Source organism: Mustela erminea, chromosome 9 (genome assembly GCF_009829155.1).
Source record: "Mustela erminea isolate mMusErm1 chromosome 9, mMusErm1.Pri, whole genome shotgun sequence".
Taxonomy (NCBI): domain Eukaryota; kingdom Metazoa; phylum Chordata; class Mammalia; order Carnivora; family Mustelidae; genus Mustela; species Mustela erminea.
In genome coordinates, this window is record NC_045622.1 from 99457149 (window position 1) to 99482327 (window position 25179).

General features: G+C 36.3%; 2 protein-coding genes across 2 annotated transcripts; both read right to left on the reverse strand.

Moving 5' to 3' along the window:
* Positions 1–8296: 8296 nt before the first annotated feature.
* Positions 8297–9232, reverse strand: LOC116600019 (olfactory receptor 4P4-like). The gene has a single exon (XM_032359981.1). It carries the CDS (start codon positions 9230–9232, stop codon positions 8297–8299), a length of 936 nt encoding a protein of 311 aa, XP_032215872.1.
* Positions 9233–22883: 13651 nt separating this feature from the next.
* Positions 22884–23822, reverse strand: LOC116599904 (olfactory receptor 4P4-like). Its single transcript, XM_032359844.1, has one exon. It carries the CDS (start codon positions 23820–23822, stop codon positions 22884–22886), a length of 939 nt encoding a protein of 312 aa, XP_032215735.1.
* Positions 23823–25179: the final 1357 nt, after the last annotated feature.

Below are 25179 nucleotides of genomic sequence, written 5' to 3' on the forward strand. Positions count from 1 at the left end.
CACCTAGGCATCCCTTGATGTATCTCTTGAGGGTGATTAGCTGAATTATTCAATACTTTTGTATTTTTCTAGCATTGATGTAATGTATTGTGAGAGAATATGTATTATTCTCTCCATCTCCTCCTAGAATAATTTCTGGGAGAAAGATTTGCTTTGCCAATAAACTTCTTCAATTAACAGTGTGTTCCCTTTGACAATAATGGTGGGTAACATACCTTTCTCATGTTTTATTTTCATCTCTGAATTTCTCGGAGTGTAGATTAGGGGATTGAACATAGGAGCAATGAGGGTATAAAATAGAGCAATATTTTTTGTCCTCAGGAAAAGTAGTAGGTTATTTAAGGTAAATAAAGATTGCAGTTCTAAAAATAAGAAGATCACACTGATATGAGATTAACAGATGGAGAGAGATTTGTGTCTTCCCTCAGCGGAGAGAGATTTCTTAAAGTGAGCAATAGTATCCCTTAAGAAACAAATAAGACAATGAAGGCTACAAAGCAAACCATACCTGAAAAAGCACCCACAGGAATACCAGTGATGTACATATCAGCACAGGCCAACTTTAGCAAAGGAAATACTTCACAATAGTAGTGATCAATTTCATTAGGACCACAGAAGGGTGAACTGATTACAGTAGAAAACGAGGAAGGCATGGATGGCCCCACCAGCCCAAGCAGCTAAGACTAAGAGATGGCACCTTGTTCTTTTCATGATAATCACATAGTGGAGAGGTTTGCCGATGGCAGCATAGTGATCAAAGGTCATGGTGGTAAGAATGAAGATCTCAGTGCCTCCAAAATGTCCATTGTTAAGACCCATAACATGCAATTACCATAGGAGATGGCTTTTCTTTCCACTAGCAGGTCTGTAATTAGCTTGGGTGTAACCTTACAGTGTAGCAAATGTCTGTAAAGGATATGTGGATGAGGAAGTAGTACCTGGGTTGTTGAAAAAGAGGACTGCATTGAATGGCGACAACTATCAGAAGGTTTCCTGTCAAAAGGGCAACATAATAGACTAAGAAGAGTGCAAAGAAAATATCTGCATGTCTGGTCATACAAAAGTCCTAGAAGTATTAATTATGAGATAGTTCTCTGGCTTTTCATATATTTGGCATTGGTGTAAGCTTCCAAAGAACTTATATTTCTGAAAGAATAAAACATACTTCTAGGTGAAAATTAACTGTATGAACACAATAATATAAAATTTATTAAAATGCACGTTGACATAGTTAAGAATAATTATGCTTGATTTATTATATTAAGCTGCTTTTTATTGTCTTTTATAATTCTATCATGATTTAGCTTTATAATTACATATATCCTCAAAAGTACTAGTAATTATTTAAAATACTTAAATATTATTCTAAAATGTATTTTACTACTATTATATATTTAAGAGATGGTTGATTATATTATTTAGTCTAAAACAAGGAAAGATTTTTTCCTTATTTCCCAATTCTTTTAGTCACATGTAAAATCTACTTTCCTTCTTTTAAAATTAACTGAATAAGTTCCCTTAATTTTCTGGGAATGAATCCTGAAGAAATACACATTTGTTTGGACTACTGAAATATAATTTGGGTTAGAGCATACTATATTTCCTTTCAGGTCAGACATTGTCAATGGGTCACATTAAACCAATGGAATTGCTCTGACATTAAAAAGAAAAGACTGGTTAAAATAATACATCAAAAGATGTATTTTGATGGGAAGAGATGTTCAGGTTTTGCATTAATTGATATTAATTGATATTAATTTCATTAATTAATTAATTGCATTAATCAATTAATGACTTAAGTCTTGAAATAATATTCAGGAAGCTTATTCATTTGTCATTTTTATATTCATGAGTTAAAAAAATTAAAAATATATATGCTGTCTGATGCTCGTAATAGAAATTTATAGAAGAAACATAAGATTGTTGCATTTGCCTAAGCATACTGGAAATATGCATATGCCATGGCTTTTGTTGAAAATTTTATATTTTAGATACAATCTAAAGATCAAGTGCCAAAAAAAGGAGACGATACTGAAAGTAATTTGAATACAATTTTGTGGTGAGAAAGTATTCTATGAAGTTTTTTGCCTAAGCGAATAAATGAAAGATTCAGGAATTTGCATCTTTGTATCTAATATAACATTTTTAAAGATTTATTTATTTATTTATTTATTTATTTATTTATTTATTTATCAGGCTGAGAGGACAAGCAGAAGAAGCATCAGGCAGAGGAGAAGCAGGCTTCCCACTGAACAAGGACCCAAATGAAGGACTGGATCCCAGGATCCTCAGATCATGACCTGAGTCGAAGGCAGATCCTTAATCAACTGAGCCACCCAGGTGTCCTTCTGATGTATATGTGAAGGTATCACTTAGTCAGTGCAAAATGAGTGTAGGATACAGAGAAAGTACTTCTAAGAGATATTTTACCCACTAAGAAAGAAGTACCTAATTTTAGTGGGTTTGCAAAAACTAGCACACTTTCTACCTTAGTCTGAATCTCAAGTGACAGACATATCTGGGCCCAGGGATACTCTTTACATAATACAAAATTATTTTTTAAAAAAATATTATTTAGTAACCATCATCTATAGAGATTCACAAATTTTATGTTATTGAAAGTTTTCAAGAAGTGTTTAGATGGCAATATGTTAACACCTATGGCAGTTTTAGAATGGTCTGAACCAAAAGACATCAGTTCTATTTTTTTTAAAGATTATTTATTTATTTATTTGACAGAGAGATAGAGACACATGTAGGCAGAGCAGCAGGCAGAGGGATCAGGAGAAGCAGGCTTTCCTCTGAGCAGGGAGCCCAATGCAGGGCTCCATCCCGGGATCATGACCTGAGTTGGAGGTAGATGCCCAATTGGCTGAGCCACCCAGACGACCCTCAATTCTGTTTTAAAATACTATACAAAATTATAACTTCATAAAATTATAACCTTCTGATTTGTTGCTTTGCTTACAGGATCATTAACAAGGCTCCCTAGACTCCTTTATATAACAAAATAAAATAATTATGTCACAAAGTGTTCAGCAGTTAACTGTAAATAAGGAGCACTGAAAAGCTTTAGGAGTGTGAGGATCACTGACTTATCTTCTACTTATTACAACTGATACTAATCTTTGTTAATGAGGTAGAAACAATAATAATTTTTAGATATATCTAATTTCTAAAACAAATTGATTTATAGGCAGCTTTTATCTAAGTAGAATGTGAACATTATACATGTGGAATCACTTGACAAATGCAAATCTCTGATTCTAAAGAGAGGAAATATATTAAGAGAATTTAAATAATTTCTCAGAAATTAAAAGTAACATGCTGTAAATGTTAAAAAACAAAAACTCTGTTTCTTCCTCAATCTGGGGCTGTCTTTCATGGGAGAGAACTTCAGGATGTCATGAAGGACGGTATGGAAAAACTGTTTTGATTCCTTCTCTGAACAGGAAAGAACATGCAAGATGATGGGTTAACTGACACCTCCTCTGTCTCTTTGGGTGTTTATGTAAGTAAAGAGGTACAGAATATTTAATATACACATGTAATCTAGAATTGGCTGATTCTAAAACACTTGAAATAATTTATGTTCAGTTTTAAAAAAATGCAATTCCTCACCAGGATTGCTGCTTGTTTTCCACATCATCATTGGAATTTCACCTCCAATAACTCAAAACTCCAGCCTGTATTCAGAGGAAAGTTGATTTATGATCAGTTTTATTAGTAGAGTTAAAAGGGAAGAGGGAAAAGTCAGTTTAGGAGACTTACTCTCATGAAGCAATATGGTGATACTGAGGACCCCTCCCTGGAAAAACTAAAGGTACAATTGGTAAATAAAGAACTTGAGGCAACCACTGAACAAGTGGTTGAAACAGCAGCAACACAGAAAGGGATAGAAACACTGAGTCATCTCAAATCAACTGACCAGTGTGATCCTTGAGCACATGGCTTCATCTCTTTAGGCTTCCTATTTCTCATTTCACAACTAAGATATCAATCCAAAATTCAGAATTTTAGTGAGGAATACATGAGCTAATGTGAAATAGCCAGTGGTGTGTGGTTCAAAACTGTCATTTTTCTTTTACAGTCTTTCCTTTCTGAGTGATTCCTTTAGGACCACAGATTGTCATGCGTGCACACACCCATAATCAATAGGGGAATAAAGGAAATAAGAAAGAACATTCATAAGATGGATTTAACAAATGTGATCATGGGAAACTCCAATTTAAAATCTGTTACTGAAACTCTATTAGTGTTGTCATCAATTGGTTATCTTACCATGTTTCTTAACATTGATCACTAGTCTAATAATTTCTTCTCTACAAAAGGCACTCAAATGATTACTTACTTTTGGCATTATTGAATAAAATTATGTGTACCTTTTGGATTATGCTGTTCATAAAGGAATAGAAGCTCTCTCTATATGTAATTCAAATACTTGGAAGCTAAATGCTTAAAAATGTTTGGATCAACCAGGAAATCAAAGAAGAACTTAAACAATTCATGGACATTAATGAGAATAAAGACACATCAGTCTAAAACCTAAGGGATATGGCAAAGGCAGTCCTAAAAGGGAAATACATAACCATCCAAGCCTCACTCAAAAAAATGAAAAAAATCCAGAATACATCAGCTCTCTTCTTACCTTAAAGAACTGGAAAATCAACAACAAATTAAGGCAACCCCACACACAAGAATGGAAATAATCAAGATTAGAGCAGATATCAATGAGATAGAACCTAGAGATACAGTAGAACTAATCAATGAAACTAGAAGCTGGTTTTTTGAAACAATCAATAAGATTTATAAACCACTGGCCAAACCAACAGAAGAGAGGACCTAAATTAATCAAATTATGAATGGAAAGGGAGAGATCACAATTCACACCAAGAAAATAGAAACAATCATCAGAAATTACTATTATCACTTATATGCCAATAAGATAAGCAACCTAGATGAAATGGATGCATTCCTGGAAAACTATAAGCTTCCAAAACGGAATTAGGAAGAAATTGACAACCTGAATAGACCAATATCTAGTAACAAGATTGAAGCAGTGATCAAAACCTCCCAAAAAACAAGATCCCAGGACCTGACGGATTCCCTGGGGAATTCTACCAAGCATTCAAGAAAGAAATAATATCTATTCTCCCGAAGCTGTTTCAAAAAATTGAAGCAGAAGGAAAACTTCCATACTCTTTTTAGGATAGTCTTTAATATTTTTAAGTTGATATATTTTTCTATTTTTCTATCTTATAACATGCAACCCTTGTCAAAATCTTCACATCAATAAACACAAAAGTGGAAATATTTTGGAAATAGTTTAAGTCTCAAATAATAGCAAAATATGCTAGGTTTCCTTATTAAAATATTTAGAAGTGTCCTAGATTCTGATATGGAGTAATTTTATAATCTATGTCTTCAAATCCCCAGGCAGGATTTTGTGCAATAAAAATGAGAAAGTCTGGTATCCAAAAAGTTCTTGTCCCAAGAAAATAATTTGCAATTATGTGTGGTGACGGATGTTAGCTACACTGATTGCAGTGGTTGTTTCTCAATACCTTATGTTAAATAGGAGACACGAATATAACGTCGTACATCACTTCTGTCTCAATTAAGAAAAAGACTATGTTCTCAACTTAATAAACATGAAAGCCACAGTAAAAAGTCCGAAGTCATTTCTGTGAAAGTTGTTGATTTTATAGAATGCTAAAGTCTCATTAACTTGGAATGTGTGTCTAGATTTGTGGCAGAAAACGTCCTTAGCCCTAGGTCAAATATTGTGTACAAATAATAATTTTGATTATTAATAATGTTCTGAAAGAGAAAGTTACATTATGAAGACAGCATGATAATGAAAACAAATGATAACGACTGTTTAAAAGAGTCCTTTAAAATGAATTTGCTCTTAAAATATCTGAATTTCTATTGCATTTCAGAGATAGCTTGCTTTGGTCCAGCTAAGTAATGAAACAGGAGGGGAAGCCTGGGTTGCTCTGTGGGTTAAAGCCTCTGCCTTCAGCTCCATGATTCCAGGGTCCTAGGATCGAGCCCTGCATCTGGCTCCTTGCTCAGTTTGGAGCCTCCCTCCCCCCATCTCTCTCTGCCTGACTCTGCCTATTTGTGATCTCTGTCTGTCAAATAAATAAATAAAATATTTTTAAAAAAATGCTTAGGAGAAAATGTTTAATCTGGCGATAGTTTTGTTTCCTTCTGTATAACTGCTGAGACAATCTGTCCACTCCCTCTTTGCTCTAACAGCTCTGTCGAGTTTCACCGTCCTCATTATTTTTTCTGCTCTTTTGGACTGTGCCTCCAGACTGATTGCAACTCTTGCATTTTGCTTACATATTCTAAAACACTTTCCTTTTTTTACCATCTTCTTTTTATTAAAATCCTGCTATCTAACATCTTCTCTGTAATGACATTTGCTATGTTTCTTGAGTAACCTTTCTTCGAATCCGATCAAGCACGCAAAAAGGCCTTTCTTGTATTTTTATTTTTCTGTAGAAAATCTTTTTCAGATGTCTCTTTCCTTCCACTACAAGCTTTGATATATCTGTCATGCCATAGTGTATATTTTTAATCAATAAACTTTATTTTTTAAAGCAGCTTTAGCTTCACAGCAAAACTGAGCAGAAAGTACAAAGATTTCCCATAATTCCCCTGTCCTCATACACAACCTCCCTTACCAGAGTGATACATTTGTTACTATCAAAGGAACTTACATTCACACATGATTATCTCCCCAAATATTCTTTTCATTAGGCTTCATACTTCATGAAGTACATTTTATGAGTTTTGATATGCATAAGGACATGTATCCACAACTGTACTAACATACAGACATGCTTCCTGCTCTAAAAATCTTCTGAGCTCTATTCATTCTACCCTCTACACTGACCCTTGGCAAACACTAAAGGTGTCAAGGTCTCCATTGTTTTACCCTTTCCAGGATCATATAGTTGCAATCAAATAATAGGTAGCCTTTTCATATTGGCTTCTTTTACTTAGTAATACACATTTAAATTTCCTGCATATCATTTTGTGGCTTGATAAGTCATTTCTTTTTAGCTCTGAATAATATTCCATTGTCCAGAGAAATCACATTTTATTTATCTATTCACCAGTAGAGGGAGGTCTTGGTTGCGAGGTTTGACAATTATAAATAAAGCAGTTATAAACATCTATATGCAGTCAAAATATGCTTGCAAAATGTACTTTAATTTGCTTTGGTTGGTTGACCATATCTTAATCTGTCTTTTGCTAGGCTTTATTTATTTATTTTTTCCTCTATCTCTCTTTATAGCAGAGAAAGTCTTCAGTTCTGGATCCATTAACTTTCCACTTACCAACTATAGGCAGGTAGGGATTTGTTGACATTTACAATTTATTATTCAGTCCCTTAGGTTTTATGAAAAATGTTTTACATTCTGGTAAATGGTGAAAAAACAAGTAATTTTGTTTTTAGCATCCTGAATTATTGACTCTTGCTCTGTCTTAACTAGGTATTACTATTATTTTTAATATGAATTCAGGAGAACTGATTGATCACCAGGAGCTGATTTAAAACAGGTTCTCTTATACGGATTTCTTCATTGTACAGCTGATTTCTGAATGCCACTAGAGGAAGTAGAAATGAATGTTCTTTTTTTTTAAGATTTTATTTATTAATTTGACAGAGAGAAATCACACATAGGCAGAGAGGCAGGCAGAGAGAGGAGGAAGCAGGCTCCCTGCTGAGCAGAGAGCCTGATGCAGGGCTCGATCCCACGACCCTGGGATCATGACCTGAGCCAAAGTCAAAGGCTTTAACCCACTGAGCCACCCAGGTGCCCCAGAAATGAATGTTCTATCATAAAGATACTTGTGATGATTTAAAGTCATTATTTTAATTTTAGATTTCAACTTGGTCACTAGTGTAGAATGTGTATCACTATGAGAACTGGCATATAAGTGCAGGAGTTTTAATAGAATTATCATTAAAATTGTTTTGGTTTTATAATTCACTGACCAAATAGTGTTGCTTTATTTGATTTGGCAGTTTTTTCTATAGGTGACCCTAATCACACCTCCTTAATACTCCATAAAACTAAGTTTTCAATTAATTCTGGTATGTGGGAATTAGGATTCATTAAGCTATCCCTTTAAATTTCTTTATAATTCCTCTTTCTTTCATGGATTCCATTCACAATAGACACTGAATATAAAGATAATCAAATATTTCTTAGCTCATTTAGTCACATCAAACTCATTTTTAAAAATAAAGTTACTTAGGTATATGTTGCTCAAGTTAATTGTGTACTTCCTTTGAAAATAATGTTTGACACAAAACTTTCCTCATGGCACTTTTCATCTCTGTATTCCTCAATGTATAGATTAAGGGATTGAACATAGGAGCAACAATGGTGTAAAATAGAGCAAATATTTTGTCCTCAGGGAAAGTGGTTGGAGGTCGAAGGTAGGCAAAGATTGATGGCCCAAAAAATAAGATGACCACAGTGATATGAGACCCACAGGTGGAGAGGGCTTTGCGTCTTCCCTCAGCTGAGTGATGTCTTAGACTAAACAAAATAATGACATAAGATACAAACAAGACAACAAAGGTAACTAAGGCAACCATACCTGAATTGGCAACCACAAGGACACCAGTGATGTAGGTATCAGTGCAGGCAACTTTCAGCAGAGGGAAGATATCACAAAAGTAGTGATCGATTTCATTAGGACCACAAAACGGCAACTGGATTGCCATCAATAATTGAGGAAAAGAATGGAGAGCCCCACCAGCCCACGCAGCTAAGACTAGGAGATGGCACCTTGTCCTGTCCATGATAAGCAGGTAGTGGAGAGGTTTGCAGATGGCAGCATAGCGATCAAAGGCCATGGCGGTAAGAATGAAGATCTCAATGCCTCCAAAGAAGTGCATGGCAAATAGTTGTAACATGCAATTACTGTAGGAGATGGATTTTGTCCCTCCTAGTAGGTCACTAATTAATTTGGGTGTAATACTAGAGGTATAGCAGATGTCCATAGAGGATAAGTGGCTGAGGAAGTAGTACATGGGTTGGTGAAAAAGAGGGCTGCATCGAATGGAGACAAGGATCAGAAGGTTTCCTGCCAACAGGACAGCATAACAGAATAAGAAGAGCACAAAGCAAAATATTTGCGTATTCTGGTCATAAGAAAGTCCTAGAAGTATGAATTCTGAGATGTTTCTCTGCTTCTCCATATACTTGAGTCTGCTGTACACTACGCACAAATGAGTATGTATCTGAAGGAAATAAACAGAAATTTGGTGAAACCTTAATAGTATGAACACATAGATATAAAATTTACTAAGAGTGAATTGACATGAATATATTAATATTAATTATTCTTGTCTTCTTAAATTAACTTCTTTCTCTTGTTTTATTGTCTTTGTTTCTGAAGAAGTATTGTGAAATAATTTTATAATTGGAATAATGGGAATGATTATGTATGTTACTCAGTTTTACTGGTAAAGATTTTTAAATATTTAAATGAAGTTTTTAAAATAAAAAACTATTCATTATTATCAGTTATATTATTTTGATAAGAACTAAAATTTTTTTTTAATTTTCCTGAGTCCAAAAATTTTTTTTTGTATATCTCTTGGATGCGTGTGGCTAATACATGAGGATAAATTTCTTATTTTCAACATTTTCTGTTCAGATTCTGTGAATTATTTCCTCAGGAAATGCAAATGTACAGTCTGAACTGCTAAAGGTTAATTTGTACATAGTACCATAACAACCTCTTTTTTTGCTATGTGACCAAACGTTGCCAATGGGTCATGCATGCTAATCCAATGGAATTGCTGTTCTTTTAAAAAGCAAGGAATGGTGAAAATGTATACAGAAAATAAAGAATATCAATTCATGACCAAAATGTGGAAATAAATGAGCACTTTCATTCATTTCTCCTATTTACATTTCATGTGTTAAAGAGAATTTTTAAAACGTAAATACTGTCATTGAAGATTTCGATGACCGTCCTTCAGAATAGATAAAATTATTAAATTGATCAAGTATGTTTGAATCGTGCATATATTATTGTTCTTCCCCCAAATTTCATGAGTTTTATATACAATCTAAGGAACTAATGTCAAAAAAGGGGGTGTATGGAAGGTGGCATTAGTCAAACTTAGTGGTTAGGTTGCACTCAGCGATATTTATTGAAACAAAATAAACGCAACATTCACGTATTTGCATCTTTTGTACCTGATGTGTAACTTTAAGACATTATTTATTTGATAAAAAATAAGTTAAAAGTAGAGAGAATGCACTTCATGGAGTTTTATTCCTCAATGATGAGGAATTATCTGTCCCCAGTGGGTTTGAACAGCTAGTGCACTTCCTACATTTCTCTGGACCTGCTGGGACAGTCATATCTAAGTTTCCAGATGTCTGTTTAAACACACACACACACACACACACACACACACACACACACACACACACACACACAATGCTGTAATACCAAGTTATATAGAAACCATCAGATCTATTGAAAATTAATATATATGTATTAAAGTCCTAGAGACTATTGTATGTAAATACATACATGTATACTCATACATGTAGGATATATCTCTCTCTATTTATGTATACACACACATACACACACATGCACACTATCTATCTATATATATAGAGAGAGAGAGAGTTAAGAGAGAGACATTTAGAAAGTGGTCCATACTGTAGGATAACAATTCTGCTTTAAATTTTATTCAAATTCTAACTTCACAAAGGAGTAATTGTTTAGTGTGTTCCTACTTTTTTTTTTTTTTTGACAATGATGAGTTACAGAGTATTCAGAAGTTAACCTTACTTAAAGAGTACTAGAAAGTTTTAAGGAGGTAGAATTCATTGACCTGTTTTCTTTTTATTGCAAGTGATGCTGATTCTTGGTTAACAAGCTAGAAATAATGTTAGTTTTTCAAATACAATATTTTACCTGAAACAATTTGTTTTAAGAAGAATTACTATATAAGAAGTCGGCAAACAATTTAAAAGCAGAACTTACTTGACTAATCCAAATCTCTGATTTTAAAAAGAAGAAACTCAGATCAAGAGAATCTAATCTTTTCTCAGGTTGGGGAATTAATACTCTGTGAATGTTGGGAGACAGAAATCCTCATTTCCCCTCAATTTGGGACTAATTTTATGGAGGAGAGCTGAGGGGTATGGTGATGGTTGTCAGGAGGAAGGCATGGAAAAACTATCCTGAATCCATAACTGAATAGAAAAGAATATGCAAGATGATCGGTGACTAGACACCCAGTCTGTTTTCCTGAATATTTATGGAAATAAAGTTATATGGACTATTGAACATTAATGTTGTCTGGACTTTTCTCATTCTAAAACACTTTAAATAATTTTCCTTCAGTTTTCCCAACATGTAAATTGTTTAAATCAGGATTCTTCCTTGTTTCTAGACTATCATTGGGATTGAATCCACAATAGTGTTTCCCATTTATCTCACCCTGTAACCTGAGGGTCATTACACATGATCGTTGCAGAGACCAGATGTAAAATGGAAAAGGGAGGAGAATTACTGTCAGAGAAATAACACTTTGATGGGAGAGATATTATGGACCTCTCTTAGGTAGAAACTGAAGTCACAGTTGACACATAAAGAACATCAGGCAACCACTGAACCAGTGGTTAGAAGAGCACAACACAGGAAGAGGGAGAAACATTGAGGAGTTTTAAGGAAACCGACGAGTACAGTCCTTGAGTGAATTCCTTCATCTCTCTAAACTTCATTTCACTCCTTTTACAATGAAGAAATCATTATGAAATTCAGAATTTTAATGAGGAATACATGAGGTAATATGAAACATCCCATAAACAGGTATGGTTCAAACTGGATTAGTTTAGAAGTACAGAAAGTGTCATGCACCCACACACAACCAAGGCCAGTGGCAATTAAAGAAAAAAAAAATTCATAGCATGCATTTCATAAGTGATCAGGTAAACTTCAGTTTCAACAAATGTTGAGGAAAACATTTAGGTGAGTTGCATGGCCGGTTGGTTCTCTTAGGGAATGCTTACCCCTAATCCTTAGAGTGATATATATATATATATATATATCTTATCACTATAAAAATATTCCCAAATGATTACTTCCTTGATAAAAATAAATAAAAAGTGCACTTTTGGTTGAACTACCAGTATAAGAATAGAGGATCTTATGTTTAAATCAAAGCTTCCTCTCTGCCTACTTGTGATCTCTGTCCATCAAAAAAATAAATAAAATCTTAAAAAAAAAAAGGGAGGGGACACCTGGGTGGCGCAGTGGGTTGAGCTTCTGCCTTCGGCTCAGGTCATGATCCCAGGGTCCAGGGATCGAGCCCCACATCAGGCTCTCTGCTCAGCAGGAAGCCTGCTTCCTCCTCTCTCTGCCTGCCTCTCTGCCTACCCATGATCTCTGTAAAAAAATAAATAAAATCTTAAAAGAAAAAAAATCAAAGCTTCCACCATGGGTGCCTGGGTGACTCAGTCAGTTAAGTGGCTGCCCTGTGCTCAGGTTAGGATCTCAGGGTGCTGGAATCAAGCCCTGCGTCCTACTCTCTACGCAGCAGAGGTCTGCTTCGCCCTTTCCCTGTGCCTTTCCCCACACTGTCTCTCTCTCTCAAATATATATATATATATATAAAATTTCCACCACACGTTTGCAATATCTCTTAGTATAACAGAATAGCATGTTATAAACTTATCTTAGTTGACTCAGATGAAACTAGTCTATTCTACAATGGCAACTACTCTGAAATACAGGAAATTATTCATTTTTGTACATATTGAATAGCAGAAAAAGGGCTATTTTTTAACAGTAACATGGAGGTTTGTGCATAAGTACAAGAATGGGGCCCAATGAAATTCACTGCCAACTAGAAAATGCTTAAATTTTATTGCTATTAACTGGAAATTTGCTTACAAATAATGATTAAAACTAACACATGTAAAACATTTTTTTAAAGATTTTATTTATTTATTTGACAGACAGAGATCTACAAGTAGGCAGAGAGGCAGGGAGAGAGAGAGGAGGAAGCAGGCTCCCCGCTGAACAGAAAGCCTGATGCGGGGCTCGATCCCAATCATGACCCAAGCCAAAGGCAGAGGCTTTAACCCACTGAGCCACCCAGGTACCCCTGTAAAACATTTTTATAGGAATGGAATTACCATATATTGCAAAAGAATTTATAGTATTTAGATTAAGTTATATAGAATAAGACCATATAATTAGTCAAGCTCATGCTTGGTGGGACCCTTCCCAAACTAAGGTGACAAGGATAATTCACTAAGCATAATATCCGAGTGTTTGTCAGGTTAGTTTTATGCTACATCAGGTAGAATTACATCCCTCAGATACTCACTGTGCCAAATCATCCCCAGCATCAAAATCTGGAATAAAATGAAGAGAATTATAAGTCAGTAATTCACATGCTTCCATATTAATTCTTTATAAATGGTTTGGAAATCTCAGTGTGACTTACACCTTCTACAGGTCTACAAGGAAGTGGACTTCAAATATTTACTAAACCTACCAGAGATGAAGAAAGGCATTGTTATGCCTCAGGAAAGTAAGCTAGGAATTTCAAATGCTGACTTAAGGTCTGAATGCTAGCTCACTAAAAATAAAAATAAATAAAAGTATTTCTTAATTCCTGCAAAAGGTAACAAGGGTATTTAGGTTCTGGAAATCGCTGAGATTCTGCCTATTCCTGAAGAGAATTTGGTTGGGATCAACGGAATATAAACTTAGGTGACAACACAGAAATTAGTAATTCTTTGAAAGCTGTAGATAATTACATTCCCAAAGGCATTTCTAGAGAGATCCTGGCCAAATGTTGCTAAACCACTGTCCAGAGTGATGTCTCTGGTTGCCCAGGGTGTTGCTTTCTATCTTGGATTAGTTTGCCTCAGGAACTATTTATTTCTTTAGAGACCCAAAAAGGTCACGATCAGAGTGGTTCAGGATATTTTGACTGTTCTGTAGATTCATCCAGCTTTCTGAAGAATGAGAGGAAAACCAGTGCAGTCTGTAATAGTGTTTGGTTAGCTATCAGGAAAATGTGAGGTGAGATAGAACCAAGAGAACGACACACAAGCATTTATAATCCAAGTATGCCCCAGTACCAAGATGTGATGTGTGTAGAGTCAACAAATCAATACAACCAATGACGTGCAATATGAGAACCGGTGCAAAACTATCCATGGTTTGGGACCAGCATTGTTGGGATGGATGTGTGGGGGACAGGGGAAAAAGAAAAAGAATGATGAAACAATAAACATTCTTTCTGTGTGAACTTGGGAGTTAAGTAAAGCAGATGAAAAAAATTCAGAGAAAAGTGGAAACGTGGGTGCCTCAATTAGTTAAACATCTCACTTTGGCTTGGGTCAGATCTCCGATCTCAGGGTCCTTGGATGATCTTGGGGTCCTAGGATCAAACTCCAAAACAGCAGTGAGGCTCCTTCTCCCTCTCCCTATGCCCTCTGCTCCACTCATTCTTTCCTTCTCTTAGATAAATACATAAAATCTCAATTAAATTCATTAAATTATTTAACAAGAATGCATATTTTGCTATAAGTATTATTTCCTCTATTGTGGACGTAAGAACACAGGAGTTTCCAGGAGTTAAATAACCAGCTCAAATAGGTGTTACTGAAGAGATGAGGATGGGGCATGAGGTAACTGGGTGATGGGTATTAAGGAGGTCAGCTGATGTGATGAGCACTGGGTGTTATAAGCAACTAATCACTCTTTGAACACTACACCAAAAATAATGATTTAATATATGTTGGCTACTTGAACATATAAATAAGATAAATAAATAAAATTTAAATTTGACTCCATAAAAAATAGCCATTAAGCAAGAAAATGTATATTTCTAAATTTAAAGCTTGATTCCAGGCTTTGAACATTTAGTATCCCTTGAGTAAATGAAGGATTCTAACTGATGGGGTTCAGGGCAGGCTGTCCCACGTGCAACTTTGACATGTGAATTGTTCTGAGCTGCAAACAATCAGACCAATGGATTCAAGAAGAGTTTTTATCTTTCCCACTAACTGCCTAAAAAATTGGGATTGAAGGTCTTGTTCAAGAAAGAGGTACCACCAGAGAAAACTACAGAGTGTGAGGTGGGCATGGTCAACTGTGGGGGTCTCTGCAGGGCTTGCTTGTTCAAATTCCCTGTTGCACCCATAGGATCCCTAACCCCTTCTCTTTAGCTCAGGAGAGAATATACACTTCGGTTGCCTGATTATCAGGGAGTTTCATTTCTTTGGGGTTCCCATACATATGAAATTGAAGGTTTTTTGTTTGTTTGTTTGTTTTTCCTTCTGTTAACCTGTCTTATGTCAATTTAATTGTTAGGTGAGCCAAAGAACAGAAAAAGGAAAAAGGGAAAATCTTTCCTCCCCTACATTGCCCTTTGACACAGAGGATATCAAAGCTTGATGATTTTACAGTTTGTCCATTTCAATACCATACCCAATGTTGACCAAGCTTTACCCAATCTAGCCTGTATCAATCCACAGAGAAGAGAGCCAGTCATATCTTGTGTATCCTCCCCTGACAGACACTCTAGGACTCCCCTTAGAGACATATACAGGTGTCCCATCAACATCTTCAAATCTTGACTTTGCCCCTCATCATAAACGTGTTCTGCTGAAAACGTTTTAATTTTAATGAAGTGCATTTTATCTTTTCTTTTAATATGGGCCACACCATTGTTATTATGTTTAAAATTATTTTTCTAATCCAAGGTCACAAAGATATTGTCTTGTTTTATTCTAAATGGATTATGCATTTCCTTTTTTACATATTGGTCTATGTTCCATTTGGGATTGAATTTGTACAAGTTGTGATGAATGGGTTTTTGTGGTGTTGCTGTTGGTTCATACCAATGTGTAACCCTTCTACTGCCCTTTGTTGTGAAGACAATGTTTTCTTCACTAAATTGCCTACAGACCCCTGTTGAGAATTAGTTGACCAATGCACGCAGTCTGTTTCTGACTCTCTAGGCTGGCCCATTGATCTGCTTGTCCAGCTGCATGAGAACAACACACTGTTTTGAATACAGCAGCTTTATAATAGACCTTGAAATGAGATAATGTAAGTTCTTGTTCTTTTTAAAGTTGTGTGACCTAATGGAGTTTCTTTACATTGCTGTATACATTTTAGATCACTTTGGAAAATAATAAACTTGTCCCCATTCATATTTTTATGGGATTGCCTGAATCTAAAACATATTTGGGGACAATTCACATCCAAAGAGTATTGAGTTATCTGGCCCAGGAGCACAATATTTGTTTCTATTTACTAAGTTCTTCATATATTCCCAACAGAGTTTTTATAACATTTTCAGTGTATGCCTTGCCCCTATCTTGTCATATTTTTCCTTAAGTATATTGTGTATTTGATGCTATTGGAAATGGAATTGTAAAATCCACTTTCTGTTTTGTAGTTTCCAGTACAAAGTATGCAACTGATGTTATATATTGATCTTGTATGGCACAACCATGTTAAACTCACATAAAAAAAGAAAGTCTCTCATATTGAATAAGTTTGGTAGAACCAGCAGTTTTCACCAAGGCACAATTGTCTGTAAAGAAAATTCTAGGGAATGTTAGAAAACCTAACATAATTTAAAATTACCAAAGAAATGGTTTCTTTGGTACTTTTTAGTACCAAAGTACTTTTTAGTACTTTTTAGATGTGTTCACTTCTGTTTTATTTTTGTGAGCATTTGTGTAGAATAGAAAAAAATTTTCTCTGTTGTTGGGTAGAATTCACACCAAATCTAGCTGCACAAGGGGTATGAGGACAAGGCAATAAATTAAATCACTTTAAGATGCAATAAATTGCCGTTGAGAATATGTATCTTAAAATTTCAGGAGCTTGGGTAATTTATATCATTTGAAGAATTTTTCATTCAGTCTAAAGTGTTGGATTTATTGGCCCTAATATGAACACTCTATCTTTTATTTTTATTTTAAAAATCTGTAGAATGTGTAGTGATATAACTTCTATTATTGAAAGCAGCTATCTGCAGTAATCAATGAGTTTTAAGCATATAAGGCATCAACATCCAGAAACTAAAACTAAATTAAAATAGAAACAAAATGAAACCAGTCCTGTCCATGTTGATTCATTCTTTCTGACGGAGGCATAATACTCCATTGTATATACAGACCATATCTTCCTTATCCATTCATCCACTAGAAGGCATCTTAGTTCTTTCCACAGTTTGGCCATTGTGGCCATGCTGCTATGAACACTGGGGTACAGATGGCCCTTCTTTTCACTACATCCGTATCTTTGGGGTAAATACCCAGTAGTGCAATTGCAGGGTCATAGGGAAGCTCTATTTTTAATTTCTTAAGGAATCTCCACACTGGTCTCCAAAGTGGTTGCACCAACTTGCATTCCCACCAACAGTGTAAGAGGGTTCCCCTTTCTCCACATCCCCTCCAACACATGTTGTTTCCTGTCTTGTTAATTTTGGCCATTCTAACTGGTGTAAGGTGGTATCTCAAAAGTGATTTGAGAGAAATCAGAGTGGGGGGACAAACCGTGAGAGACTGTGGACTCTGAGACACAAACTGAGGGTTTTGGAGGGGAGGAGGTGGTGGAGTTGGGGGAGCCAGGTGGTAGTATTATGGAGGGCACGTATTGCAGGAGCACTGGGTATGGTGCACAAACAATGAATTTTGGAACACTTAAAAAAATAAAATGAAAAAATACAAACAAAATATAGACAATGGATATAATAAATTAAGGAAAAAAATAACTGACATAACTGGCCTCTTGAATGGAGAAAAAGAAAAGCTTAAGGTTAATTATCCAAAAGAATTAATAAAACTCAGAAAATGTCATCAAGATCAATCAAGAGAAAAGAGAGAGAAAAAACCCACAAATTACCAATATGAGGAATGGATCACATACATTGCTAAAAAACTAGTGTTCCCTTGTATAAAAATTTGAAATCCAGGTTGATGATATCTACTCAAGCGAGTAATAATCTATTTTCTAGGGGCACCTGAATAGTACAGTTAGTTGAGCATCTTACTCTTAGTTTCAGCTCAGGTCATGATCTCAGGATCATGGAACTGAACCCATATCACGCTCTGCTCTGCATAGGGTCTCCTTCTCTCCCTTTCCGTCTGTTCCCCTCCATCTATCCATTCTCTCTCTCTCTCTTTTTTTTTTTTTTTAAGATTTTATTTATTTACTTGACAGACAGAGATCACATGTAGGCAGAGAGGCAGGCAGAGAGAAAGGAGGAAGCAGGCTCCCCAATGAGCAGAGAGCCCGATGCGGGGCTCGATCCCAGGACCCTGAGATCATGACCTGAGCCGAAGGCAGAGGCTTTAACCCACTGAGCAACCCAGGCGCCCCATCTCTCTCTCTTAAATAAATAAATAAATAAAATATTTAGTAACCTTTTCTCTAGTAATTCTACCTCTAGATATTTATTTGCAGTACCATAAAACTGCATGGATAACTCCAAGTCATTGTGACTTAGATGTAGATAAAACATCATTAGTTACGGATTCATACCTGGTCTTGGGAAGTAGAATATTGCATGAGCATATGGCTCACAGGGAAAGCACAAGACCCTGTTTGTAATAAATTTCAAAAAGTCAATGACAAAATTAAGCTCAATTAGGGAAAATGATCATAGGTGCACTTCAAATGATATTATTATAGAGTTATTTTAGAGTCAAAAACCAAAAACTCTAAAGCCAGACTTCTTCTAACAAGTACCCGGTTGGATGGGACACATGAGAAAGAATCTCAGCAAAATGGAAAGGTTAAGCAATCCAGGAGTCACAAGGGACCGGAACCTATTTTTAACTGTCCTGTTGGTTATGGTGTGAAACCTCTCTAGTTGGACTCAGAACTAAATTCAATTATAGTTTGCTCATTTGGATGAATTGAAGGAAGAGCCTGAGGAAAGCATATTTTCATGATGCACAAGAAGCGGCTCAACAAAGAATTATGAGCAAAGAAGGAGCTCTGAAGGAAGTCTTAAAACAGTGAGGAAACCTTCTCAGAAGAAAAGAACAATGTTTCAGTAAAACTTATGCCATGTAAAAGGAACAGCAAAAGCATTATACATATGTTATCTCACAATTTATCATACAATTTTTGATATAGGAAGGATAGGACTAAATAATATTCCTGAAAGCAAAACATAGAAGATAAAGAATTTGAGTAGCATAATATGTTAACAGTGCTTGAGAATCCAATCAGAAAACCTTGCACACACAAAAAGAGACGAATGGCCAATCTTCAGGCTGTTTAGTAAATAGAGGCAGGCCATTCAAAAGCTTCCAAGGTTTTTCCTTCCTTCAAAGGAAAAAGAAAAGTGAGGGGACACACTTGCTCCTAAGGAAACGAGTTCTGGTCAAGCCAACAGTTACGTGTATGCTAAAATCACCAACATTGCTACCTCCCTCTCTCATTAGTGGGTAGCCCCAGCTGGAAGGAGGAGCAAGAAGCATCAGTGTTTCATTTTCCAACTTAATGAATAAGAATAGAACTTTTGTTGCTGTTAATAGACAGGTAAGGAACACAGTTTTTAAAAACATGAAACTGCACACTCAGAGAGCCTGGATACAACCTCTTACTGGCCATACTATTTAACACCTCCAAACAAAATCCTTAAATTCTAAAATCCTAAAACAAAGATAACTGTTTCAATCACTTATAGGATATTTACCATACACCAAGAATTCAACTAGGAATGCATGTCAGCTATGCTCAAAATCACACAGCTAGCTGGTCCTAATCAAGACTTCCTAACTGAGACCTTAAGTTCCTGGCCACCATAACGCACCTGGCACACCATATCCCCTCAGAATTACCTGCATGTGAGAACTTACTCTAACCATGGAGTCTCCATTATATGACCTACACAGAAATGAGGAGGTCCAGAGTTGAAGAGAGGCCTTCCATTCTGCTCTGACAGCCCATCCTGAGGGTTGATTTCATCTCTTCTGATTTTCTCATCATCACCAGAGACCCCCATGATTATGGTGTCACATAAAGTAGATATTTCAAAGCAATCAATTCTAAATACTTCAGTCTTCACTCTGTACCTAAATCGTCAACTTCTTGAGAGCATTTTGATTTTACTAATATCTCTTGGTAGGTGATTTAGGGTCCATATCTGAATCAGCCCTCACAATGGATGCCTGCAGACCAATATAGGGTTGAGCACAGTTGAAGGATTAGGAGAGGGGGCTGGGGCAGGGAGTCATTTAAAACTCTTACAGCCACAACTAGTTTGGGCCTCTGGTCTTCCCTTTAGGCCCCTGGCAAGATATCTAAGCTTCTTCCAGCCTAGTGTTTTCTCATAGCTCTGGGGCATAAAGAAAGAAACAGTGTAACGGATTTCTTAGCAGATAAGAGGTATTCCTTTAATTAAAAATGAGATTTTAAATTAGCAATAAATTCCTAGATAGAGCGGGACACCTGGGGCTCAGCTTGTTAAGCCTCTGCCTTCAGCTCAGGTCATGATCCCAGGGTCCTGAGGATTAGTCCTGCATCAGGCTTCTTGCTCAGCATGTAACCTGCTTCTGCCTGTTGCTCCCTCTGCTTGTGTTCTTCTATCTAAAAAAATAGATAAAATCCTTAAAAAAATAAATTCCTATATAGATGGCCTGAATCTACCAACAAACTGATAAGTAATTTAGTTTGTTATATTTTATTTGTCAGCTTTTCATACAATGTCATCTAATTTTACCAATAAAATGTTGTGATCCCTTGGAAAAAGAAAATATGAGAGTAAATGATTTTTTTAAATTTCATTACAGGCCTTCTTTCCAATATGGTGGGACTTTTCCTGATTTTTCCTGAAAAACTCGAGGAGTCCCAAGAGTCCCCAAATAATACATGCTCAGACAACCCACTACATACAAACACAAGGGTACATGGACTTTATATACTTAAAAAAAATATCCAGAACATTTTGGAAAGAGTCTCTATTAAGCCATCAAACAGAACTCTGAATAACTTGTCTAACTATGTCCTTTGTACAGTCAAAATGTTTTCCCATCATGCTCTGGAAGCTTGCATGAATCTAGAGAAAACAGAAAATATTAGTTACATATATGAAAGTTTCTTTTTTTAAAAGATTTTATTTATTTATTCATGAGAGACAGAAAAAGGCAGAGGGAGAAGCAGGCTCCCCTTGAGCAGAGAGACCGATGTGGGACTTGATCCCAGGACCCCTAGGATCATGACCTGAGCTGAAGGCAAACGCTCAACCGTCTGAGACACACAGGTGCCCCAATGTGAAAGATTCTAAGAGCTGAAACATCAAATGACTGGTATCAGGCACTAGGCAACCACTACTACCTCCATGACATAGGCTCTGGGGATAGGAGTAACTGAATCAAGCCAAGTTTGTGTGGAAGCAATGTAATCATTTTGCAGAGAAAAGACAAATTTCTAGGCAGAGACAAATGTGAAAATGAATATTAAATGGAGCCCAGAGCTGAGATTGGGTATTGTTAATCCATGGACAAAGAGGTAACCACTGATTAAGTGAATAGTGTCGCCTAAATGCAGAAAATAAAAATAAAATAAAATAAAACTATCCTAAGCATCTGGTAATCTGCTAATTTTATTACATCCTTTATAGGCACATGGGATTATACATTAAATTCTTAGCCTTTTTGACATAACTTATCTTATGGTTAATGCATGATTGTTCATGACACAAGGACAAGTTCTAGATATGTAAGAACAATGAATATAGTCACATAAAAAAAGAAAGTATTATCATAGAATTTAATTCAGCTACTATTTGTTTACATCTTAATTTGGGCCAAGTTTATTTTTAGAAAAAAAGAAAGATAAGAAAAATAAAGCTCTACCACATACTCCTCCTTCTCAGACAAACTAGTGAAAGCACAGTTCATAAGAAGAAGCACTTACATAGAACATAGGGTCATTTCAAGTGGAGGAAACATACTGCTGAATAGCAACAAAAGAACAGGGTAGGAATCAGAATGACTTCTAGTATGTTGGAGCCAAGTCTTCCTGAATAGGAAAACATGAGCAGTGTGAATTAGAGTTAAGACATGGACCCTCAAGCATGGCGTGGGGAATCCTGAGCAGAGGAAATAGCTGAAACACAACCATAAAGCTGACAGTAGAGTGTGTTTGGAGAACGTAGACTGACCCAGCGAAGCTGAGTGAAAGCATCCAGGAGAAGGGACACACAGGAGCAAAGACAGAGAAAGAGGGAATTACATAACTTGATTTTTCAATGTGCCTTACGCTGTGTTAAAACTTCACATGTGTTAGTCGTAGTGATAGTATATCTTCATGAGGTATAATATTACCCCATTTCATAGACACACGCATAATTAAATCAAATTGCCAAAACCCAGAGATAAAAACTTATGTCAACCAGCTCTCCCTGACCCCAAAGCCGGTCATTATAACACCATACCTTCTTCCAGTGTGATGACCTCTGATAGTACCAGTTAGAGCTGAACCAATTTAGGGACGTTTATGATAAACAAATGAAAGGGTTGGATTTTCTTCCAAGGAAAACAGGGAACCATATAAATATTTAGCGGGGAGAGGAGTGATTTGATCAGAGATGAGCTGTGAAAGGTTATTTCTTGATTTCCTTAAATCCAAGTGCTCACACCTGGAAGTAACTGGACTCTTTAAAGTGTGGATTGCAATCTGAATTACAATGACTTGCTTCTTTGGCTCATACTAACTTCAGAGGTTCTTTAATCCAGCTCCCCAAAGAGAACTCATATGCTTTTATAACATCACAAGTGATCAACTGTGTGGGGACAACAGATTGAATGAAAGCACAATGAAAATCAACCTCTTGACTTGAATTCTGAATGTGCCATTTTAGACCATACCTTCCCCATGGCGATTTTCATCTCCATGTTTCTCAGGGTGTAGATGAGAGGATTCAGCATGGGGGCAATCACAGTGTAAAACACAGAGACTTCCTTATCCTTGTTCTCACTCCCGGCAGGTAGAACATAAGTATAGATACAAGGCACAAAGAATAAAACCACCACCATTATGTGAGAGCTGCAGGTGGAGAGAGCCTTGCGTCTCCCTATGGAGGAGTATGTCCTAAGATTCCATAATATGAGAATGTAAGAAGCCACCAGGACAAGAAAAATGACAACCACCACCATTCCTGAATTTGCAATCACTAAGATACTAACAACATGAATGTCTTTGCACACCAGTTTCAAAAGAGGCTTCACATCACATATGTAGTGATCGATCTGATTAGGACCACAGAAAGGTAAGTCGAGTACCATGAGCAGTAGAGCCACAGAGTGCCAAAACCCCACAACCCAGGCCATGAAGACCAACGTGTTACACCTCTGCCGGTTCATGATGACCATGTAGTGCAGGGGCTTGACAATGGCAACATAGCGGTCTAAAGCCATGGACACCAAGATGAATATCTCCACACCTGCCAGCAAGTGGGCAGTGAAGAGCTGGGTCATACAGCTGTTATAAGAAATGTTTTTTCTTGCTGCACCTAGGTCCCTGATTAGCCTGGGCACCACAGTGGAGGTGTAGCAGAGATCCATGAGGGAAAGGTGACAGAGAAAATAGTACATTGGTTGTTCAATTAGATGGCTACAAGTGATGGTGAGTAAGATGATGAAATTTCCCATTAAGACAGCCAGGTAGCACAGCAGGAACAAGAAAAAGAACAGTAGCTCTAATTGCTTATTTTCCCATAGTCCCATGAAAACAAATTCTGTGACATTGTGCTGTTTTTCCATGAGGCTGAGGTGAGTCCAGGGACACAACAGAAACTTACTTCACCTGAAATGATATGGAACATATGACATTTTTTTGTAGCACTGTAAATATTTGGAGTATTTTTACATGAAAAAATACGTAGATCACAGAGGAATTTTGTACTTAATGTTTACAGTCTTTCTGGTGTAAGAGAGATATCATTATTCAAATGATGTTTGTGAGAGCATACTAAATCCTGGGAATTTAATGAACATTTTGCATGCATTTAACTCATAATAACCCAGGAGTGACTCTGCTGATTTTTATACATGGGGGAATGCAACTGGATGGTTTCCAACAATAACATCAATTCATTCAGATAGTAAACAGTAACCTAAGGTATGAACCTATATCAAATGCCAAATTCTGTGCTCTTGAGAGTTATGCCACATTATCCACTGACCAAAAGGACTTTGATCTGGTTTCCACCTCCTGTCTCTGCCATTAACACTCAGATAAACTTAAGCAATTCTCCTCCATTCCATATGCTACTGACAATAACTTACAAAGCCCCAATCCAACACCATATTCTATACATTCAGGAGAAGTAAATATTTATTCAAGATATAAAATCACAATCAAGATTCTTAATCATAGCAGATAAATAAACTGAATTAGTTGATCACAAATTCAGTGACTCACCTTCTTGGTAGTTTTGTTGAGGTTCAGTTAGAACTAGATTTTGTCACGATTCAGGAGAGGCAGGAAATGGAAAACCAGAGGCACAATCTGGGCATCTGAATACGGGAACATGGTGCTACTTTTATATAAAAGCCTTCCATTTTCCCAAATCACTCTGAAGACACATTTTAGAGGTTGCTTTTTAAAATATTAGAACACTGCAGAGAGCCAGTTTTTTTCTGTTGACATGTTGAAGAACCCTAGTGATGAAAGAACATCCTGCATGTTTAACCATGCAGTTAAGCAGCATAGCCACTTAGATGCAGTCGATCTAGGAGAAGAGAAAGAATATGTTGAGGCATCACATTTTACCCATTACCAAGTGTCTACCACAGCAAAATTATGATTTTCCTAAAAGACTGTTAATGCCAATTCATTATTTTCATGGTACCAGAGGGGAAGAGTGTGTTGAGGAGAACAGATCTCTCATCTACTGCTCATAAAGTGGAGCATCCAGAGTCCTATGTCTTGTTACCTTTTTCTTGTTAACACCGAGAAATTCATTGTCTCTCATCCTCCCTCCCTGGTTGATAAGTGGAAGTAAAAATACTGGATCCATTTGTCTTGTTCTGAGAGCAAAATGGAGTTCATTGGGGAATATACAATGCAAGGTCTCATGGTTCTAACTTGTCAAGTTTATAAAATGTGTGAAGAGGA

Coding starts and splice junctions, on each gene's coding strand:
- LOC116600019 (XM_032359981.1), bottom strand. CDS start 9,232: ATGGAGAAGCAGAGAAACATCTCAGAATTCATACTTCTAGGACTTTCT.
- LOC116599904 (XM_032359844.1), bottom strand. CDS start 23,822: ATGGAAAAACAGCACAATGTCACAGAATTTGTTTTCATGGGACTATGG.